Source organism: Dama dama, chromosome 23 (assembly GCF_033118175.1).
Source record: "Dama dama isolate Ldn47 chromosome 23, ASM3311817v1, whole genome shotgun sequence".
Lineage (NCBI taxonomy): Eukaryota > Metazoa > Chordata > Mammalia > Artiodactyla > Cervidae > Dama > Dama dama.
The window spans coordinates 77,286,086-77,307,476 of record NC_083703.1 but is presented as its reverse complement, the minus strand read 5'-3'; the positions used below and the strand labels follow the sequence as shown (position 1 = coordinate 77,307,476).

The window sequence follows — 21,391 nt, the reverse complement described above, 5'->3', positions numbered from 1 at the left end:
ACTGATAGAGGAGAGGGATTGTGTGGAAGAAAGCAGAGGAGAAGAGATCTGAGAGGCCAGTGTGGATCAGATCAGGCAGGGTCTTGTAAGCCCCATAAGAGACGGGACCTTATTTTGAACGCAGTAGGAAGCTGCTGGGGGGTGGGGTGGGGGGCAGCTATAAGAAGGGGAAGGACAAGGCCTAACCTCTACCTTAAAAAGGCTGCTATGACAGAGACAGTAAGAGTTGAGCCACACATCAGAAGGGCATTTAATTCAGTCTGGGGAAAGTTGAAAACGCTTTTTTGAGGAGGTGACATTTCTACTGAGTCCTGAACGAAGTCAGGAAGCAAAACTGTATGAGGAAGAGGGGCGGGGGAAAGGGCGCTCCAGGCCCACAGAGCAGCAAACGAGAACGTGCCGAGGGATCTGCTGACCCCCTTTTATGACAAGAAAATGAGAGGCTGCTGGAATCCAGAGAAGGAAGGCATCAAAGAAAAAAAATCAGTGACGCTTGTTAAGATGGGGAGGCCGACTTTATTCGGGACCCCCGAGACCAGCGTGGGGACCACTGTAATGGACAGGGTTTTACGGTAGGAGAGAGACGGGGGTCAGCTCTGAGCACGGCCGCAGCAAGCGGGAGTTATAGCCAGGGAGCAGGCTGGGGTCAGTGGATGGAAGATCCCTAAGAGGAAACACCAGCGGACAAGGGCGCTTCTGCGGACTTCCCTTGTGGTCCGGAGGCTAGGACCCCACACTCCCAGTGCAGGGGGGCTGAGTTCAATCCCTGGTCAGGGAACTAAGTCCCACAAGCTGCAACTTAAAAAAAGATCCCTCAGGCTGCAACTAAGACACATCACAGCCAAATAAAAGGTAAATAAAAATAGATGTTTTTTTTAAAGGGGGGATTTTAGCCAAACTGACCTAACAGGATTCTTGGCTGAACATCTAAGAGACTCCTTTCCAAAGCGGATCCTTGGTGGGGCAGGAAGAAGAGAGTCAGAGTAAAACTGCTGCTACTAATAGGAAATACTAATCACGATCTGTCCTGCCCTTAGGGTGTGAGGCCCGGAAATCCTTTCGCTTCCGCCCTCATGACCTCTCTCACCTCATCTCCTCTCCCTCTCCCTTTCACTCACCTTGCTTCACCCGCACTGGCCCAACACATTCCCACCTCAGGGCCTTTGCATGTGCTGTTCCCTCTGCCTGGAATGCTTTTCCTGCTGATGGTCACACGGCAGCTCCTTATCATTCAAGTCCCCGCTCTAGTGTCCCCTCCCCGGAGAGGCCCTCCCTGACCACTGCAGCTGCAGTGAACTCATCCCACGGGCATCTTCTTTCCCACTCACCTGCTTCATTTTTTCCTAGCAACTGTCACCACCCGAAATTATCCTGCTGGCTTGCTACTGTTCACTGCGTGTCCCTTCCCTCTACGAGATGGTCAGCTCTACACAAGCTGGGATTTTTGTTCACTGCTATATCCCTAAAGATTAAAATGGTACCTGGCATCATTGAACAAATGAATGAGATCAATCTTAATAAAAACCTCACCATGTTGATATTATTATTCCCTTTTTACAGATGGGGAAACTGAGCCTCAGAGAGGTGAAGTTCCTTGTGTAAATTTTCACAGCTGTGTAAGGGATACAAACTCTTTGGCCTCCCTCCAGTGAATAACAGCAATAGCTAATTGTAACAGGTCCCACCTTAGAATAGTCTTATGTTGGGATTTCCCTGGTGGTCCAGTGGTTAAGACTCTACGCTTCCACTGCAGGGGCCTCAAGTTCAATCCCAGGTTGGGGAACGAAGATCCTGCATGTACATGGCGTAGCAAAAGAAGAGAAAAGAATACTCTTATATTGAGCTGAAGTCTTCCTCTCAGTTTCTTTTTTTTTAAAATGAGCCACTAACGTTCATTGAACCCTTACTGTGTGCCAGTCATTATCCCAGTGAATCCTCAGTGAGGTAGGAACTGCTTATACCCATTGCAGAGATGAAGAAATTGAGAGGCTCAGGGAGGCTAAGTAACTTGTCCAAGATCTCACAGCTGGAAAAGTCAAGAAGCTGGGATTAAAATGCAGGTCTAGTCCTTAACTAGTGCATTCTAGTACCACCATCTCACTGGACTTAGTTCATTCATTCATCGTTTTTAAATTCACTAATCCTGCTTTCTTCTTATATGTGATGAATGAATGAAGCCAGGCTCTCTGTTAAAGAAAGTGGATGAAAATCCATATTACAGAGTCTCCCCGATAATGGCGATCTAGCAAGATCATCATTGTTTTTAACCTCACATTACTGTTGAAAGACTCACAGCAGGAGGAGAAGCATCAGTTTAGCTCTTATCTTGCTGTTCCCCTGGGCTTGCATTATTAATACTGTCTCCAGCGGTGGTTTCCTTGCGAGGGTCTTTGTGAGCCATTCATCTTTGTCTGTGGGCTTCCGTTGTGGCTCAGCTGGTAAAGAATCCACCTGCAATGCGGGAGACCTGGGTTCGACCTCTGGGTTGGGAAGATCCCCTGGAGAAGGGAAAGGCTACCCACTCCAGTCTTTTTGCCTGGAGAATCCCATGGACAGAGGAGCCTGGTGGGCTACAGTCCATGGGGTTGCAGAGTCAGACACGACTGAGTGACTGAGCACACAGGACCCAGAGTAAAGAACGTGCACTCCAGCTCCACCAGATGGGTTCAGATACCCTAGATTGTGCTGCACTGCAGTATGTACAAACACAATCTCATGGCTCTATGTCAAAGTTTATTCCTGACTCGTGCCATTTCCACTAAGGATCCGGTGACAATCCCGCACAGCTCTCTTCTGGGTGGTGACTTGGGAATCCAGTAGCCCCATCCTCTCAACATGAGACCTCCGTTCCTGTAGCAACAGATCCTCGGTGGATATTGTGTGAGGAAGATCAGAGATGTGAAGACACTTTGTTTGAGAATGCCTGTGCTAGGTCGCTCAGTCGTGTCCGGCTCTTGGCGACCCCATGGACTGCAGCCCACCAGGCTCCTCTGTCCATGGGATTTCCCAGGCAAGAATGCTGGAGTGGGTTGCCATTTCCTTCTCCAGGGGATCTTCCCAACACAGGAATTGAACCCGCGTCTATGAAGTGTCCTGCATTGGCAGGCGGGTTCTTTAGCACTAGTGCCATCTGGGAAGCCCTAAGAATGCCCAGCCAGAATTAAAACGTGGGTCTCTTGACGATCCACACATCCATTTTACCTCAATATGAATCTCTAGAAAGACTAAAATGCTACATGAAAAAGAACTGTTGTCAAGCCACCCAAATGCCTCTTTATAAATGTGTATTGGAGGAACTCCCTGGTGGTCTAGTGGTGAAGACTCCATGCGTTTGCTGCCCAGGGCCCAGATTCAATTCCTGGTCAGGAAGCTGAGATGCCACAAGCCATGCAACACAGCCAAAAAAAAAAAAAAGTAGAAGAAAAAATATATCTGCCATTAACCAGCAAATCTGGCTATTGTCAAGAATGACCACTATGGACCATCATTCTGACATTAGCCAGAGTAGTGCCCAAAATCTCCGCTTCCAGACTAACACATTTAGCTTCTTCTAGCAACCCAGCCACCTCAGCCAAGCTCTCAGACACGATCCTTCCCACCCCCATCCCGCCAGACTCAGCGGGCAAGGGGACAGGGTTGGGGCTCAGCAGAGCCTGTGGACACTGTCCTGGTTTAACATCTCGTTCGCACCGTGTTTTTTATTCCAAACACTGCTCTCTGCAGCAGATGTGGACGGATGCCATTCATCACTGTTAAGACTGGCAGGCCCTTCTTCAGCTCCTCCTCCCTCAGCAGGTATCAGGACTTGGTGATCACTCAGGCAGGAAGGACACGGCCCCACATTTTCCCCATCACCCCTCCTTCTACCAGGATCAGAGTCAAGTTGCCTCCCCCATCTGAGGCATTGTCCTCCGATGGGCAGGACATTGTAACGTCACCAGCTTCTAGAATTCCTGCTTTGGCAAAGCTCGTGGGAACTTAGCTGAACTGTTAGGAAGACCCAACCCAGAGCTTGTTGGGAAGAGAGAGGTCACCTAGGGGAGATGGTTCAAGTGAGGGAATATATTAAAAAACATAACCCAGACCCCTGGGTGGTAGGATAAGATGGTAGGAATGGTCCTTGGTTTCTAAAGAAAAGAGGAGACGCTTCAAAGTCTAGTAGATGTGCGTTTAACCTGCCTCTGCCCCTTCCCTGTCGCTTTGGATGTTGTCTTTCTAAGCCTCAGTTTTCCCAACTATAAAATGGAGAGAGGGGACACAGCATACCCTGCAGGTTGTTTAGGGGGTGAAAATGACATCCTTTATTCCATAATGTATTGAGCACCTGCTGTGTACTCTGAGGATTCAAGTTTGAGAAAAATCAGACACAAACCCTGTCCTCCCGTTGCTTACCTTCTACAGAGGAGAACATTATTGCTAAGATTGCCACTTGCACAGCATCATGAGGAGAAGGACGTGGTACTATTAGAGCCTGTGATGAGGGATTTGGCCTGGTCTGGGATGGCTTCCCTGAGGAGGTGGTGCCTGAGCTAAGAAAGAGGATGTGGAGTTGACCAGGCAGGGAGGAGGGAAAAACATTCCAGGCAGGAGGAACAGCGAGCGTGAAGTCCTCGTGGTAAGGAGGATCGTGGAGACTACGAGAGACCAAAGAAAGGGCAATGTGTCTGAGATGAGAAACCAAAGGGGAACGTGGAACAAGCCGAGGCTGGAGAGTTAGGCAGAGTATAGGCTAAATGGCTGTAACTATGAGACCCAAAAGCACAGTGGCTTCACTAAAATGGATGTTAGCAGGAGCTGGCAAACTTTTTCACTAAAGGGCCAGTCTGTGGCTGAAATTATCTTCTATCTCAGATCCGAGATAGCTGCTCCAGCTCTGCCCATCCCATCTGCCTCCCCTCCAGCAAGAAGGAGGAGGAGATAGGGCAAGCATCATTTTTGCTCACATTCCATAGGACAAGCTTAGTCACATGGCCATACCTAACTACAGGGGAAGCTGGGAAAGGTAGTCTTCATCCTGGGTAGTCTCTTGTGCTGCTAAAACTCTTACAGTGAATGAAGGGAAGGATAGCTATTGGGGACATCTAGTAGTCTTTGCCACAATGGGCCAGAGTGGCTTTGGGGACACCAGAAAGAGGTCTGTTTGCAGTGGTCCAGTGGGAGGTTATGGCTTAGCAGGTGGAGAGAATGGAACAGATCTCAGGTGTTTGTGAGCCCGAATGAACACTTGATGATGGTTTGGATATGGAGGCAAAGGATGGAGTTGGATGTGGCAAGTATGACCCCTAAGTCCCTGGTTTATGTAATTAGATGCAGGTCTTGCCTGGAAAGTTCTTTGTATATGGTAGCAGGTTAGTTAAGTGTCGCTGTCTTCAGTGAGTCCAGGATGGCAAACCCAACACCTAGAGAGACCTGACAGATAATGAAACGGGTGAAGGGGCCTGTGGACCCTGGGGAGCCCATGCCCTGTCTAAAGGGGCAGTTGCTTCTTAGCGCCAGCAAGTGGCTGCCATAGGGAAGGCAGGCTGAATGTGTAGGCTCAGCATCTGATGCTCCAAGTGCAATCTGAAAATCTGGAGTTTTATGTGAAGCCTCCGTATTTGGACACTTGGGCAAATAAGTAAAAACAAATTTCTCAGCCCCAAGGCCTCTGGTTTATAATGCCTGGGACACCCCCCAGCAATGCCACTGCGTCCTGTTTACACCTTTGTGACTTGGTTGCCTGCTCACGGGGAAGCCCTCTGTTGCCTGGCTCAGCCTCAGGTTCTCATCCTCTGCCATCCCACTATTCCTGTCTCTTGTGCCCATGAGCGCCTCCTGCAGGCTCCTGACTCCATTTCCTCACCAGACCCCCACCAGAGGCCCCTACCTATAGAGAAGACAGTCAAAACCATCAGCCTGCTCCCAATCCCCTTAATCGGATCTGCGCCAGTGACCCTTCTGATTAAAACTCCCCATCTGTAATCCTCCTTTAAAGCTGGGGAAGCGGAAACACCATAATAGGAGAGCAAGGCTCCATAGTCCAGAAACCGCTACCTCCTACGTCCTTGAAAATGTCTTGGGGAGGCACACAGACCTGAGCTGGGAGTCCCAGATCTAATCTTTGCAAGTTGTGTGGCCCTAGAAAAGTCACTGCATTCTCTGAGTCTCCTTTTCATTCATTTGCTTGTTCATTTTCTTAACTATTTAGGGAGCACCTTCTCTGTGCCAGGCACCATTTCAGGAACTGAAATACAACAGTGCCAGATAAGCCGGGGCCCTCCTACTGCTGACATTCTATCGCAGGACACAAAGGGGGAAATTCCAGCGCAGCAAGATCAATGCTGTGAAAGGAGAAAATCAGGGGCTCTGAGAGTCCCGAGGGCGGATGTTCTCAACCTACACGTCGGGGTCAGAGAAGGTTCACTGGACTTTCAATGGGCAGTAGGAATCAGCCAGGAGAAGTCGGGGAGAGGGACTTCCCTGTTGGTCCAGTGGTTAAGAATCCATCTTCCAATGCAGTGGATACAGGTCGATGCCTAGTCGGGGCACTGAGATCCCATATGCCTCGGAGCAAGGAAGCCCACGTGACGTAACTAAGACATGAAGCAGCCAAGTAAATAAATAAATGTAACTAATTAAATATTTTTTAAAAAGAGGTGGGAGAGAAAGGGCGCTCCAGGCAGAGGCAAGTATCTGGAGGTGTAAGGAGCCATGGCAGAGCGGCTCGAGAGTTGAGAATTGTATGAGGTTTTGCCAGGATCCGTTATGGAATATGCAATGGGAAATGGAGAAAACGGTCTGGAGAGAGAAGGAAGGTGGTCTTAAGACAAAATCCAGATCTCCTTGTCGCATCTCCTGCCTCTCTGAACTCATCTGCTCCCACCCTCCACTGGCTCATGCAGCCCCACCCACACTGAGCTTCTTTCTGTTGCTTGATATGCCAAGCTCTTTCCCACCCCAGGGCCTTTGCTCCTACCTGGAATGTTCAGACTTTTGAATGACACACTCCTCAACTTCAAGTCTCAGAACCAGGACATCTCCCGTGAAAGGCCTGCCCTGACCACCCAACCTCATGTGGACGCCACTAGTGCTACTCTGCTTCCTGGCTTGTTTTTCTCAGTAACGTGTAGCGCATAATACTATCTGACATCATTTTGCTCCTTTATTGGTTTATGGGTTTTTTGGCCTGCCTTTACCTAGCAGTTCTTTAAGGCCAGGGAAACTGTCTTTCTTATCCATGGTGCCTCTCCAGCAAAGAGCATAGCGCTTAGTGAGTGCTCGGGAAATATATGCCTCATAAATGCCAAGAGATCGGAACTTGACGGGGAGCTATTTCAGGGTTTACAGCAGGGCTGTGGCTTGCTCAGATTTCTGCTTCTTTCCTGTAACCCATCAATGTGATTGTGAGGATTAGAAGCAATGGGACGCTCTTTATGGAAAGCAGCCTTTTATTTAACTTATTTGAGGCTTATTTTACATAGCACAGAATTCACCCATTTCCAGTGAGCAAGTCAATGACTTTTCAGTAAATTTGCCAAGTTGTACAACCATCATCCTAAATCAATTTTAGAATGTTTTCATCATCCCAATGAGATCCTTCATGCCCATTGACTACTACCCCCTGTCCCTACGCCGGCAACAGCTAACTTACCTTCTGTCTCTATAGATGCACTTTTTCTGGGCATTTCATATCCATGGAATCATACACTATGTGGCCTTTTGTGTCTGGCTTCCTCTACTCAGCATAATGTTCTCAAGACTCATCCATATTTTAACATGTATCAGTATTCCGTTCCTTTTTATGGCTGAATAATATTCCATTGTATAGATAGACCACAGTTTGTTTATCCATCGGCTGATGGACATTTGGATTGATTTCCTTTTTTGGCTCCTACAAATAATGCTGCCGTGAAGGTGGAGGTATATGAAAACAGTCTGCAGGACCTGACACTTGGTGCTGTCCTCAGCCCTCCAGAGTTTCTAGTGTCACAGCACAGACTTGTCCCCAGTGAGCTGTGTGACCGTCAGCTAGTCCCCTCCCCTCTCTGCTTGAGTCCCCTCATCTTCCCAGAGAGGAGCCTGGGCCCTTTTCTGCCCAGACGTTCTGTGCTTTGTCCATGTTCATGGAAGACCAGGGGAGTCTTCAAAGCAAACAATCTGTTTATTGCTGGAGCCAAAGGTAGTCATCCTGGGATATCTTGGCATATATTTCCCGAGCACTCACTAAGTGCTATGCTCTTTGCTGGAGAGGAACCATGGATAAGAAAGACAGTTTCCCTGGGAAACTGGGATCAACCGCTAAAGGCAAAAAGAAATTCTTTTTAAGATGAGAAAGGCCTGGGTCCAACACCTCTGAGTCCCTCCCTGGGTGCTCTGACCTGCTAATCTCTTCTCTCAGAGAACCAAAGCTCACTCCCATATTTGGTGCAGACAGGTGGGCTGCAGGATTCAGAATCTCTTCACAGGGAGGGAATTTGGGGACAGTCTGCAAATTCTGGTCCTGGTTCCTGCCTCTCTGCTCCCTAGGTTCCTGGAGTCCTGCCCAAACTCGATTGGGCTCAGATCCCAGGAAAGCGAGGCTGGAGATGCAGAGGCCTGGTCAGGAGTTTGAGCTCGGGTCAGGAGGACTGGGTACGGGCTGCTCCCCAATCCCTGGGGCCCATCCCAGAGATCACTGTTCATTTGGGGGACTTTCCTGGTGGTCCAGTGGTTTAGACTCCACGCTACCAATGCAGGGGATACAGGTCTGATCCTAGGGCAGGGAACTAAGATCCTACATGCCACGTAAAAAAATAAAAGAGAATCACACAGCTTGAAAAAAAAATTAAAAGCAAAAAGAACCACTGAGCACTGAGGGGAAAAAAAACAGCTTAAAAAACAAACAAACAAACAACAACAACAAAAAACTAATCTTCACCTGGGTTTAAAACTGTTTAGAGGATGCTTGCTGCCTTAGCCAGGCACTGGGATCCGCAGACCCAGTCCTGGACTTCCAGAAGCCCCCAGTCCAGAGGCTGGGAGAAGTGGGGACAATAAATTACCCAAATAATAACTTAATAACATAAAATATATATTAAGCGACTGTTTCGTGTTTCAGTTCAGTTCAGTTGCTCAGTCATGTCTGCCTTTGCGACCCCATAGATCGCAACTCTCCAGGCTTCCCTGTCCATTGCCAACTCCTGGAGCTTGTGGTAGGTGCTTAATTACTTTCTACTCCGCTTTAGAGATAAAGAAATGGAGTCTCAGAGAGGGGAAGTGACTTGTTCAAGGCCACACAGCCAGTGGGGAATAATAATACTAGTGCTCGAAGCCAAGTCCAACCAACTTATAAATAATGCTGTGAAATGATAAAAGCAATAAAAGTTGAGCTAAAGGCCTAACAAATTCATTGATTTCTCTTTGCCACACTGCAGCGACCACCCTCCCATTCTTATAGATGAGGCACAGAGGGTTTAACTTACGTTGAAAAGCTCCCCAGTCAGGAAGTCTAACCCTGACCCTAAGGGTTTCAGCGGGTCTGGAAGAGAAAGCAGTCTCGTGGGCATGGCGAGGAGGGTGGGTCCCACTGTGTTAGCACTCAGGATATTTGATGCAGGCGTGTACCAAGGCAGGAGGCCTAGCACGCTCTGACCCTCCCAACCCAAGCCTCAGCCCCTCTCCAGGATGCAGTGAGCCTCGGCCCTAAGCATCTCAGGCTGAGAGGAGGGGAGAGCACATTCTTAGGTACAAAGTAGGGGGAGCCGCCCTGGGATAACAGCGCCAAGGACTGTACAATATGTGGGTGCATAATTCATGCAACTGTCAGCCGACATCAATTATGTGGGCCTCCCCTGGAGTTGTCTGGGGGTTAGAAACTGGAGCAGGCTTCCCTTGCCAGCCTCTGGGGGAAACCAGACCTCCCATTTCTTAAAGCGGCAGGCTCTCCAAGAATCTGCTCCGTCCCCGGCAGCCGCCCTCGCCCTTGGGGCCGGGAGTCAGAGACAGCAGTGCCTCCACGTGGAGGGAGGACTCAGCCCAAGGTCCCCGGCTGGCCGCCCTGGAAGGCCGGACCCTCTGTGCCCAGCTCTGGGTTGACGAGTCTTTTCCCTCCTTCTCCGGCTTCTGAGAAGCTGACTGCTGTATATCCCAGGGTTTCTCAGCCTTGGGACTATTAACATCTGGGACCTGATCGTTCTCCGTGGCGGGGGCTGTTCTGTGCATTATAGGATATTTAACAGCATCCCTGTTTCCACCCACCAGCTGCCAGTAACACTCCTCCTCCAAGTCGTGACGACCAAAAATTTCTGCAGAATTTGCCAAAAGTCTCCCAGGATGGGGCTGGGGCATACCCAGTTAAGAGCCGCTGGAAGACCCTCATTTTACAAAGAAGGAAACTGAAACAAGTAAAGTTGCAGTGTTCAGGGCCTCTTGACCAAAAAGTGTCGGAGCTGAATTCCAACTCCAAGGCCCACACATTTTTTGTGTTTTTTTGGCCACACTGCCTGGCTTGCAAAATCTAAGTTCCCTGACCAGGGTGTGAACCCGGGCCCCGGGGCCTGAGGACACCTAACCAGGGGACTGCCGAGGAATTCCCTCAGGGTCCGCATTGTGAACCTCAATGCGAGAGTTCCACACGCTTATTCCAATGATCACCTATTTATTTTAATGAATATTTAATAAATATATCCTTAGCTGTGCAAAATCGGCAGTTTTGCAAAGATTATGTCTTAGGACAAGGCTAAAACAAAAGCAGGTAAGTAGCGTTTGTTGTTTTTTATTCTTAAGGGGAGTGTAGCACCAGTAGTGGGGGCTTCCCAGGTCGCAGTAGTGGTAGGTGTGAGCGATGTGTGTTCGATCGCTGGGTCCCACGCCAGTATTCTTGCCTGAAAAATACCGTGGACCGGAGCCTGGCTCAAAGTGTTGCAAAGAGTCAGACACGACTGAGGGCCTAAGCGAGCAAGCATATTGCACAGGGAACGCTCCTTAATGCTCCGTGGTGACCTGAATTGGAAGGAAGTCCAAAACGGAGGGGATATATGTGTATGTGTATGTGTGACTGACTCACTCTGCTGGCACAGGAACAATGAACCCAACGTTGTAAAGCAGCTATACGCCAATAAATATTAATGAAAAATAATAATTTGCTTAGGGACACATACATTTGTATTAAAAACTATACCGAAAAGGGGCAAGGATAAAAATTCTGATTATCTTGTTATAGCCACGCTTTCCGGGAAACAAACTCACTCAGAAGAACAATACAGATAGTGGAGTGCAGTTTATTACACCGGCGGGCCCAAGGCAGAGTCTCCTCTTAGCCAAGGACCCCGACCAGCATTTGTGAAAATCTTCTATACCCCATGTGTACGTGTCCAAACCCACCACCCCAATTCCCTTGAGACTTACATAAACAAAGATAGGGTAAATACAACTACAATAACCCCATCATTCACGTGTTATGTGTTCAAACAGTCAATAATCAATAAGCCCGCAGTTACATTCCAAACAGTTAATAATCAATAAGCTTGTGGTCACGTTCCAACCAGTTAATAATCGATAAGCCTGTGATTACATCCCGATAGATATGGAAAAAAAATTTATGACTTGTCCAGAGACACGGGTGATTACAGTATGTTTCCTCTTAGGCAATGAGTAACCTGGATGTGATCTTCAAGATTCCCCTGTCCGGAGGGAGTCTTATCCTTCCATTGTCGTTCCCACAGGCACTGAGCAGAGAGTCCACTGGAGAGGCAGCCGAGCATGATCAGCACAGATAGGCCTGAGATGGAGTCCTGGCCCTATGAATTCCTTCTTCTCAGGCGTGGAGAAGGACACACTGGGAAGTGTCAGTGTTATTGCTCCATGCCCTGTTTTTTGGGTGGTGGGTTCACAGGTGTTGATTTGATTACAGTTCATAAATGTACATAAATTAGGTCTGCTTTTGTGTGTGTCAGATATATCATTTTAGAAGGCTACTATAGATTTTTAATTTTTTAAAATTTATTTTTATTGAAGTATAGCTGATTTACAATGTTGTCATTCCAGTGTACACCAAAGTGATTCAATTATACATGTATAATTTTACTTTTTCAGTGAGTGCTAATCAAGAAATTCAAACACAAAAGTTTTCTTTTTGCTTTTTACGATATGGAGTATGTCAGACAGCTATGCGCGCATGCTAAGTCGCTTCAGTCCTGTCCAGCTCTGTGCAACCTTATGGACTGTAGCCGGCCAGGCTCCTCTGTCCGTGAGATTCTCCAGGCAAGAATACTGGAGTGGGTTGCCATGGCCTCCTCCAGGCAGCTAGAGCGGAAAAGAAACAAAAACCAAAAAACAAGAATGTGGTGGAATAACTGAGGCTGCAGAAGTACCGCATGGCGTGACACTTCCTTTCATCTTCCGAGCTGGCCTAGAAAGACTCTAGAGCCCCCCTGCTACCTGCGGTACCTCCAGCGCCTTGCAACGTGCCTCAGGCATCGAAGATGGCTAACAAATGGTAGCCAAATAGAAAACTGACTCTGATCCTGACCTTTCCATGGGTGCTCCGAGAACTTGAGCCCCAGTCAAGAAACACCATGGGAACCAGCTGTCCTAGGTGCTGGGGGTGTAGAGATGACTCTCAGAACCCATCCCTGTCCCCTCCAAAGCTCACAGGTTCTGGGCGGTGATGCGCGCGCGCGCGCACACACACACACACACACACACACACACACACACACACAGACACACACACACACACCCCCCTGTCACAGGCTGTGTGTGCTAAGTACCCCCCAGGCTTGGCAGAATGATGAGGGAGCCCCGTGGAGAGTGGCTGGCCCCTCCAGGGATGGCCTCTGTAGGGAGAGGCCATGTGGGCTGGATTTTGAAAGACGGATTGGGATTCACTGGACAGAGAGGAAGAGGCACAGACCTGCAGAACTGACCCACAGTAGCGTGTGATAAGTGAAGCCTGGAACCTGGGTACCTGCGGCAGGACAGACCAAAGAGAGCAGTCAGAGTTCAGCCGGAGGGACTGGCCAACCACACGTCCCGATCGCAGAGTCACTGCAGCGGCCTGAACCCTCTCGTGCTCACCCAAACAGCACTGGTGTTTCCTTTCAGGATATGGCAGGCAGTTTCAGGTCAAGGGTGAGAAGCGGAGACTAGCCAGCAGCTCGAATGCTGGGGGGTCTGTGCTGACAGGGTGGTGTGTGCGGAGCTATTTCCCCTGTAACGACAGCTGGCATTTATTATACATTCACTGGGTGCTGCTGGAAGCTGTCCTGACTGCTCTGTGTGTGCTCACCCATTTAATTTCACAGCAGCTCTCTGAGGTAGGTACTGTTATCATCATCCCATTTTGCAGATGAAGAAACTGAGGCTTAGAGAGGTTAAATGCCCGGCTCAAGGTAAGAAAGTGGAAGCTCTGAGACTTGAACCCGAAACAGACTGACAGCAGAGCCCAAGCTCTTAACTGCGGCCCTCTCCACCCGTTTTCAGATCCTCTGTGTCCTCTCTGCTCCTTCTCTCTGCCTCTTCCCTTTAATCCCTGGCTTCTCTCAAAGGTTCAGCTTTCTCTGATTTTTTTTTTTAATGGATTTTCTGATCCCCTACAACTTGGGGAAAAGTTGCTTAAGGCTTGGGCTTATCATGAAGCTGGTTCAGGCCTAGATGGTACTCGACCATTTAATTCAGAGGCTTACCATCCCCGTAAACTACTCTCCCCTGGATCCCTGAACTCAAATCTCCCATGGTAGACTGGCTCAGCCCAGCCTGGATTTTCTGTCCATCCCTGAGTCATTCAGTGGTAGTCAGGATCGAATAATACAGGCATGAAGCCCTCATCCCCACCCCTAGCTCTTCAGCAGAGGCAGAAGAAAGAGAGGGGCAAGCTTATGAGAAAAGGACAGTTTTGGGGAGGAATGAGGAGGGCTGATAGATAAGTTTAGGAGTTTATATTTTCTCCTGAAGAGGCCTGGAAATTTAGTAAGCAGGAGAGTGATGTGATTGGATTTGTATTTTGGGGGGGAAAAAAAAAAAAACGACACCAGAGCAATGTATTACATCTGCTTGCATTTCTGCCTAAGCTGTAGTCTAGCCTAGGTTCTATTAATTTCGATAAACATCCAATGAGCCCAAATATCTGGAGTAGACCCTTTTCTCTCTTTTTTTCTTTTTTTAAAATTTATTTATTCATCTTATTTTTGGCTGTGCTGGGTCTTGGTTGTTGTGCCGACTTTTCTCTGGTTGTGGAGGGCAGAGGCTGCTCTTTACTTGTGGTGCGCGGGCTTCTCATTGCAGAGGCTTCTCTTGTTGCAGAGCATGGGCTCCAGAGCTCTCGGGCCTCAGCAGTTGCAGCGAGTGGGCTCATCAGTTAGGGTTCCTGGACTCCAGAGTGCTCCAGCCCAGCCTCTCTGCACCATGTGGGATCCTCCTGGACCAAGGATTGAACCCACATCCTCACTACCGGCAGGCAGACTCTCAACCACTGAGCCACCAGGGAAGCCCCCAGACCCTCTCCTTGATTCAGGGAACTCAAAAGTAGTTAAACTGTGATCCTTAGCCTCAAAAATTCATAGTCATACTCTGGAATTACTAACATGAGACCAGGATGTCTATGCCTCCCTGAAAATCATCTGCAAAATCTTGAGTGTTTAGCAAAAAGGTCTGTAGTTTTTATCTCTTTTCTAACATAACCTTAAGAGCTCATGTACTGGGGGCAGACTAACCCAGGTAAGTAAATATCCTGGCCCTGCAGCTGACTTGCTTTGGAAGCCTAGGTTTCCTCATCTCTTCTCTGGAGGTACAATACGATAATGGGATTGTTGTAAGAGTGAAATAAGGGGACTTGCCTGGTGGTCCCAAAGCAGGGGATCCAGGTTTGATCCCTGGTCAGGGAACTAGGTCCCACATGCTGCAACAAAGGCCTGTAACAGCCAAATAAATAAATATTTTTTTAAAAAAGAATGAAATAAGGAGCTTCATGGAAAGTGACTAGCACAGTGCCTAGCATACAGTGAACACTCGATGAAGGGTAACTTATTATCATTAGCATCATGTCAGGAAAGCGGTACCCCACTCCATAATAGTTATGAACCACTGGTCTGGATCACGAGACAACAAACTGACTTGCAGGTCAAATTCAATCCACTGCCAGTTTTTGTAAATAAAGTTTTATTGGAAAAAAAAAAGTTTTATTGAAACAGCTATGTTCATTCACTTTTGTGCTACAGTTGCAGAGTTAAGTGGTGGCAACCAAGAATTCATGGGCTTCAAGGTCTTAAATATTTGCTACCTGGCCCTTTATAGACAAATTTGACTGACCCTTGGGCTTGATGATTAGCTTTAAACCATTTCAATTCTCTGGGCATCAGTTTCCAAGTCTATGTGATAAATGGATTTGAATAAATAATCTTTTAATCTCAAACATCCAGCCATTAGCTAATTGATGAGATATGACAATGCTCTTGAGCATTGAGGAATGTCCTGCAGACCCAGAGTATTAGGATGACCATCCCATTGGTGGTTGTTAACTAAATCCCACTCTCTTCTCCTCACAGATCCTTGCCATAATTTCCATCATGTTCATCGTCCTCTCCACCATTGCCCTGTCTCTCAACACCCTGCCCGAGCTGCAGAGCCTTGACGAGTTCGGTCAGACCACAGACAACCCCCAGCTGGCCCACGTGGAGGCCGTGTGCATCGCTTGGTTCACCATGGAGTACCTACTGAGGTTCCTCTCCTCCCCCAAAAAGTGGAAGTTCTTCAAGGGCCCACTCAACGCCATTGACTTGCTGGCCATTCTGCCGTATTACGTCACCATCTTCCTCACCGAATCCAACAAGAGCGTGCTGCAGTTCCAGAACGTCCGCCGCGTGGTCCAGATCTTCCGGATCATGCGTATTCTCCGCATCCTTAAGCTGGCACGTCACTCCACTGGCCTCCAGTCCTTGGGCTTCACCCTGCGGAGGAGCTACAACGAGCTGGGCTTGCTCATCCTCTTCCTCGCCATGGGCATCATGATCTTCTCCAGCCTTGTCTTCTTTGCTGAGAAGGATGAGGATGACACCAAGTTCAAAAGCATCCCGGCCTCATTCTGGTGGGCCACCATCACCATGACGACCGTTGGGTATGGAGACATCTACCCCAAGACTCTCCTGGGGAAAATTGTGGGGGGTCTCTGCTGCATCGCAGGGGTCCTGGTGATTGCTCTTCCCATCCCCATTATTGTCAATAACTTCTCTGAGTTTTACAAAGAGCAAAAGAGGCAGGAGAAAGCCATCAAGCGGAGAGAGGCTCTGGAGAGAGCCAAGAGGAACGGCAGCATCGTATCCATGAACATGAAAGATGCATTCCCCCGGAGCATCGAGATGATGGACATTGTGGTTGAGAAAAATGGAGAGAATGTGGGTCAGAAAGAGAAAGTGCAAGACAATCACTTGTCTCCCAACAAATGGAAATGGACCAAGAGGACACTGTCTGAAACCAGCTCAAGCAAATCCTTTGAAACCAAGGAGCAGGGATCCCCTGAGAAAGCCAGATCATCTTCTAGTCCTCAGCACCTGAACGTCCAGCAGTTAGAAGACATGTACAACAAGATGGCCAAGACCCAATCTCAACCCATCCTCAATACTAAGGAGTCAGCCACCCAGAGCAAACCAAAGGAAGAACTTGAAATGGAGAGTATCCCCAGCCCCGTGGCCCCTCTGCCCACTCGTACAGAAGGGGTCATTGACATGCGGAGCATGTCGAGCATTGATAGCTTCATAAGCTGTGCCACAGACTTCCCTGAAGCCACCAGGTTCTCCCACAGCCCTTTGGCATCACTTCCCAGCAAAACTGGAGGTGGCATGGCCCCAGAGGTTGGCTGGCGGGGAGCTCTGGGTGCCACTGGTGGTAGGTTCGTGGAGGCCAACTCCACCCCTGATGCCAGCCATCACTCCAGTTTCTTTATCGAGAGCCCCAAGAGTTCCATGAAGACCACCAACCCCTTGAAGCTTCGAGCTCTGAAAGTCAACTTCATGGAGGGCGACCCCAGTCCATTAGTCCCCATTCTGGGGATGTACCATGACCCTCTTAGGAACCGGGGGGGTGCTGCCGCAGCTGTGGCAGGGCTGGAGTGTGCCACCCTCTTGGACAGGCCTGTGCTGAGTCCAGAGTCCTCCATCTACACCACAGCGAGCGCTCGGACACCCCCCCGGTCGCCCGAGAAACACACAGCAATAGCATTCAACTTCGAAGCTGGCATCCACCAGTACATTGACGCGGACACAGATGACGAAGGGCAGGTCCTCTACAGTGTGGGCTCCAGCCCTCCCAAGAGCCTCCACGGGAACACCAGTCCCAAGTTCAGTGTCGGGACGAGGTCAGAGACGAACCACTTTGAGAGCTCCCCCTTACCCACCTCCCCTAAGTTCTTAAGGCAGAACTGTATTTACTCTACAGAAGCATTGACTGGAAAAGCTCCCAGTGGTCCAGAAAAGTGCAAACTTGAGAACCACATCTCCCCGGACGTCCGCGTGTTGCCGGGGGGTGGAGCCCATGGAAGCTCACGGGATCAGAGCATCTGAACCACCCCCACACGGAGGAGAGACTTCTGGCGGGGTCCAAAGAGGGGTGCTGTTCAGCTTACCTGCCGCGGAGGTTTTCTGCATGAACTCTGAAACAGAAAGTCTCTGCAAAGCCCCCAGAAAGAAGAGAGACTCCAGCGGAAGCTCCCTTAAAACCTTGAGAGCCGTTATAGGGTCCGTCAGAAGCAAAGCGGGCCAAGCCGTGGGGTATGGCGCCTCCTTGTAACAACTCTACTGCCCTCTTTGGAAGATGACAAGAACAGAACTCGCAGCCACCACTACCACGTTCTAGACACCGCCGAGGCCACCTACTCCTCATTCTTCTCTCGTGGCTGTCCGCCACAGCCTCCGAGGGCAGCATCTTCATCCCTCCTGGCTTCCGCTGAAGAAGGATGCTGGAACAGGTGGCCGGTGTTCGAAGAGTGGGTTGACCATTTTGGTTTGGGGTGTTGCCTGGCCACCTCTAGGAACTTCTGTCCATCACCTGCTGGATGGACCCCACTGTTGGAAGGCTACGGGGATGCTCATGTCCTGGGGAAAGCTGCATCGTAAGCCAGGATCCCAGCGCAAAACCCTTCCTCAAATGTCTTCATTGACTTCAGTATTCCATAGTACCTGAGATTTTATTTTGAGATATCATCAGGGTGAGTTGCACCACTTGTACTCAATTCTAATTGCCCCCTGGCAATCTGGAAAGGGTTCAGAAGGCGGGTGCTCAGGCAACAGTATGAACTCTGAGCGTTGCTTTAGGGTGGAGAAGAAAAACGCTTTCTGTACATCACTAGCGTAGACTCAAAAGATATCCAAGTGTCAAATATGCAAAAGAATAGCTTATTCAAAGCGACTGTATGTTACCGAAGAACAGAATAAAATCTGTTTTTTTTTTTAACCTGAAAAAAACGAAAGGAAAAAAAAAAAAAAAAAGTCCCCAATTGAAATGCCCAGTTCAGACTTTTGAATCCTTCCTGCTAAGGCAGGGAAAGTACTTATTATAATAGAATTTCTTTTTTGTTTCCTGTGGTATTTAAGTTTTAAGAAAAAAGTTAAAATAAAAAGCACTTTATGTTTTTCAAAAAAAAAAAAAAAATAGGTTTTACCAGGGACAGTGTCAACATCTCGCACTTTAAAACAAGCATGATTTCCCGTGGGCCACTTCGCTGGGACTACAGCTGCGTTTTTGCTCCAGGCTTGTGTCTGGCCACGGTGGGTGATACTGTGCTGGTATTGCTGTCAAAGTCTGTGGGCTCCTTCCCTGCCCCCCTGAAGCTTCCCCTTAACCCTCTTGCATCAGAAAGGGCACTTGGCCCTTGCGTGGGGGCCTGTGCTTAAGTCACATGTGCAGGAAGCACGAACATCTCAGAAGGATGATGTAGACGGTTGGGCATTGGGTGTTGTACTCTGTTCTCTTTCTCGTCCACCAGGTGTGGGTATGTTCTCAGTGTCACTGTCTGTACTCCCAGCTCAGCTCTCCTGCCTGCAGCCATCAATGCAGCCAGTACAGACAAAAGCAATAAGTATTCGTGTGCATTGTGAGCGGTTCTGCTCGCTCTCTCTCGGTGTTGGTCTTCCTGTCTCAGTTTGATGACCTGGCGTCGACCTGCCTGATTTTAGTTCAGCAGCAAGGCGGTGCTGGCCACTCCCCAGTTCGGGAACACTGGGTGGAGCCGCTGGTTAGCACGATGCCGTGCTGCTGGCCCGTCTGTTAGTGAAAACGGCACGTTATTGATCTACTTGTCTTCAGGACAGTGGCGCGATGTCGTTCTCCTAACACAATGTTGATGGATGACGTCCCAAGTACAATAGCGTAGCTCTGCCGATCCTCAATATAGTGCCAGGCATTCGTCTTCCTGATGGGACAAAACGTGGTTTGCCTGTCCTTCATAGAATCTGTTGTTGGTCTGCCTGTTAGTACAATGGCACAATCCACCCGTCAGTACACAAACATCGCAGAGTCGTTCTGCCTGCCCTCTGCACAGTGGCATGAGACTGGGCCACCTGTCACAGGCATGATGACACGGGGTCATTCCACTGCCCTTGAAAACGTTGTGTCCTCTGCTGCATATGCACCCGGTCCGTACTGCTTCTCAGCATCTCCAGGGACTGTAGATCCCTCCAAGAGGGCGCGGTCCTGTTTTTTGCTGCGTTAACACAGTGTCTTGACTCCGGAAGTACCAGAGCACTCTTGCATCAAATCCTAAGGGATTTAAGGGGCAGGGAGTACGAGGTATTCCCGGGCTGGTGGCTCACCAGAAGGAGGAAGCGCAGGGCCCCCAGGTGCCTTGCTGAGCACACAGTCCAGGCTGGGGGCCGGTGGAGGGACAGCTGCAAGGCAGTCTTCCCAGGGCCATCTCTCGTGTCTTTGTTTCCGTCACCATTCACATCTGCCATCAGCACAAACGTGAAAATTCAGGGAAAACAAACAAATGCTTTTTGATAAAAGTAAATAGTTGTGATTTCCGATTCAGATATTTTTAGAGCTGATGCTATCTGTAAAAATTAATAATAATGATAATAATAATATAGTCTATTTTACATATCAGGAAAGTGAACATGTTTAAATATAGCCATATATAGTGAGAAGGAACTTATCACCCCTTCTTCAAATCGAGGCATTTCATTTGCTGGTTGAAGCGGTCGAGAAGTGTACAGATTAGAAATGAATTTTTTTTCTTTTTTTTTTTTAAACTAATAACCAATTGGTGCAACTCTCCTTGTAACCAAAGGCCCTATCTGCCTTGCGTGGTCATGCAGGACCTATCCCTTTCCTTCCCCGTGTATTTTGTCTGAACTTAAAGTAGCATTTTATTGAGTCACTTTTGAAGGATGAATTCAGAAGTATCATGAAGAACCTACCTGTTCAGGCTTAATAGCCAGAGTCCTATAGAGTTCTTATAGAAACAGAATAACTGAAATTCAGCATATACTATGCTTAGAAAGTATTGCGTTTTGTTTTGGGTTTTCCTTTTACTTGTGGATGTTATCGTAGGAATATAGTTTTTACCCTGTGCCGATTCAAAATAGAGTATTGTAAGTTTTCCCAGACCCCCCCACCTGCCAAAAAGAAACATGCCCAGATTTTCTAAGATGTGTACACCCTACTTGTACATGTACTATGTACGTGCACTGGGAAATCTACCTAAGAGTCTCCACTGAGAAGCTAACCTTGATAGACTGGTGTTGATGGAGGAAAGAAAAGCAATGGTTTGGAGGCAAATACTGCTTTCACCTGGTGGTCCCACCCATTCCTGAACCAATGAAAGTGGGAGAAAAAAAAACACCAAGAAATGTTATTTCATCCCAAAGAAATGAATCTAGGGGCTGGAGGTGGATGGATGCCTGGTCCCTTCGGCACATTCAATAAAACTCATCAAGAACCCCGCCAAACTTCCACCGTTATCAAAAAGGGCTAGGGACCAGGTCCAGACACAACTGAGCGTGTGTGTCAAGACACAGGCTACAAGGGACAACAAAAACAAGGGACCAGGTAGCTGTGCGCCCTGATCACCCAGGGGACCGTCGACGACCAGCAGAGAGAGGTGGGCAAGCTCTGGAGGAGTCAGTTTATTCACCTTTGTATCTTGGGGTAAAGAAAAACAATAGGACTTCTGTGCAGTAGATTTCTCAGTGCCTTCTTTAGGAATTTTATCTTAAGCACACTTAATGGGGAAAGAAAAGAGAGGAAAGAACATTCATTCCCACGAAGCCCCTTTCTCTCAAAGCATCGGGGATCAAGAAGGAAGAAGATGACGATGGTGAAATAGCAAAATCCTGAGGAGGCCATTTCCTTTCAACCCACCTGGCTTGCCCCTGAGAATTGCTGGTGACACAGACTTTTTCAGACTGATTACCCAACCTCTCCTCCGCCGTGTCTTAGTATCTGT

At 48.5% G+C, this 21,391-nt stretch overlaps 1 protein-coding gene across 1 annotated transcript in view; it reads left to right on the top strand.

The window, feature by feature from the left end:
• Nucleotides 1-19,873, top strand: part of KCNB1 (potassium voltage-gated channel subfamily B member 1) — a 108,021-nt gene extending 88,148 nt beyond the window's left edge. Inside the window, exon 2 of the mRNA XM_061127458.1 lies at nt 15,501-19,873. Coding sequence (XP_060983441.1) covers nt 15,501-17,510 — 2,010 coding nt within the window. The 3' untranslated portion in view covers nt 17,511-19,873. The remainder of the gene's footprint in view (nt 1-15,500) is intronic.
• Nucleotides 19,874-21,391: the final 1,518 nt, after the last annotated feature.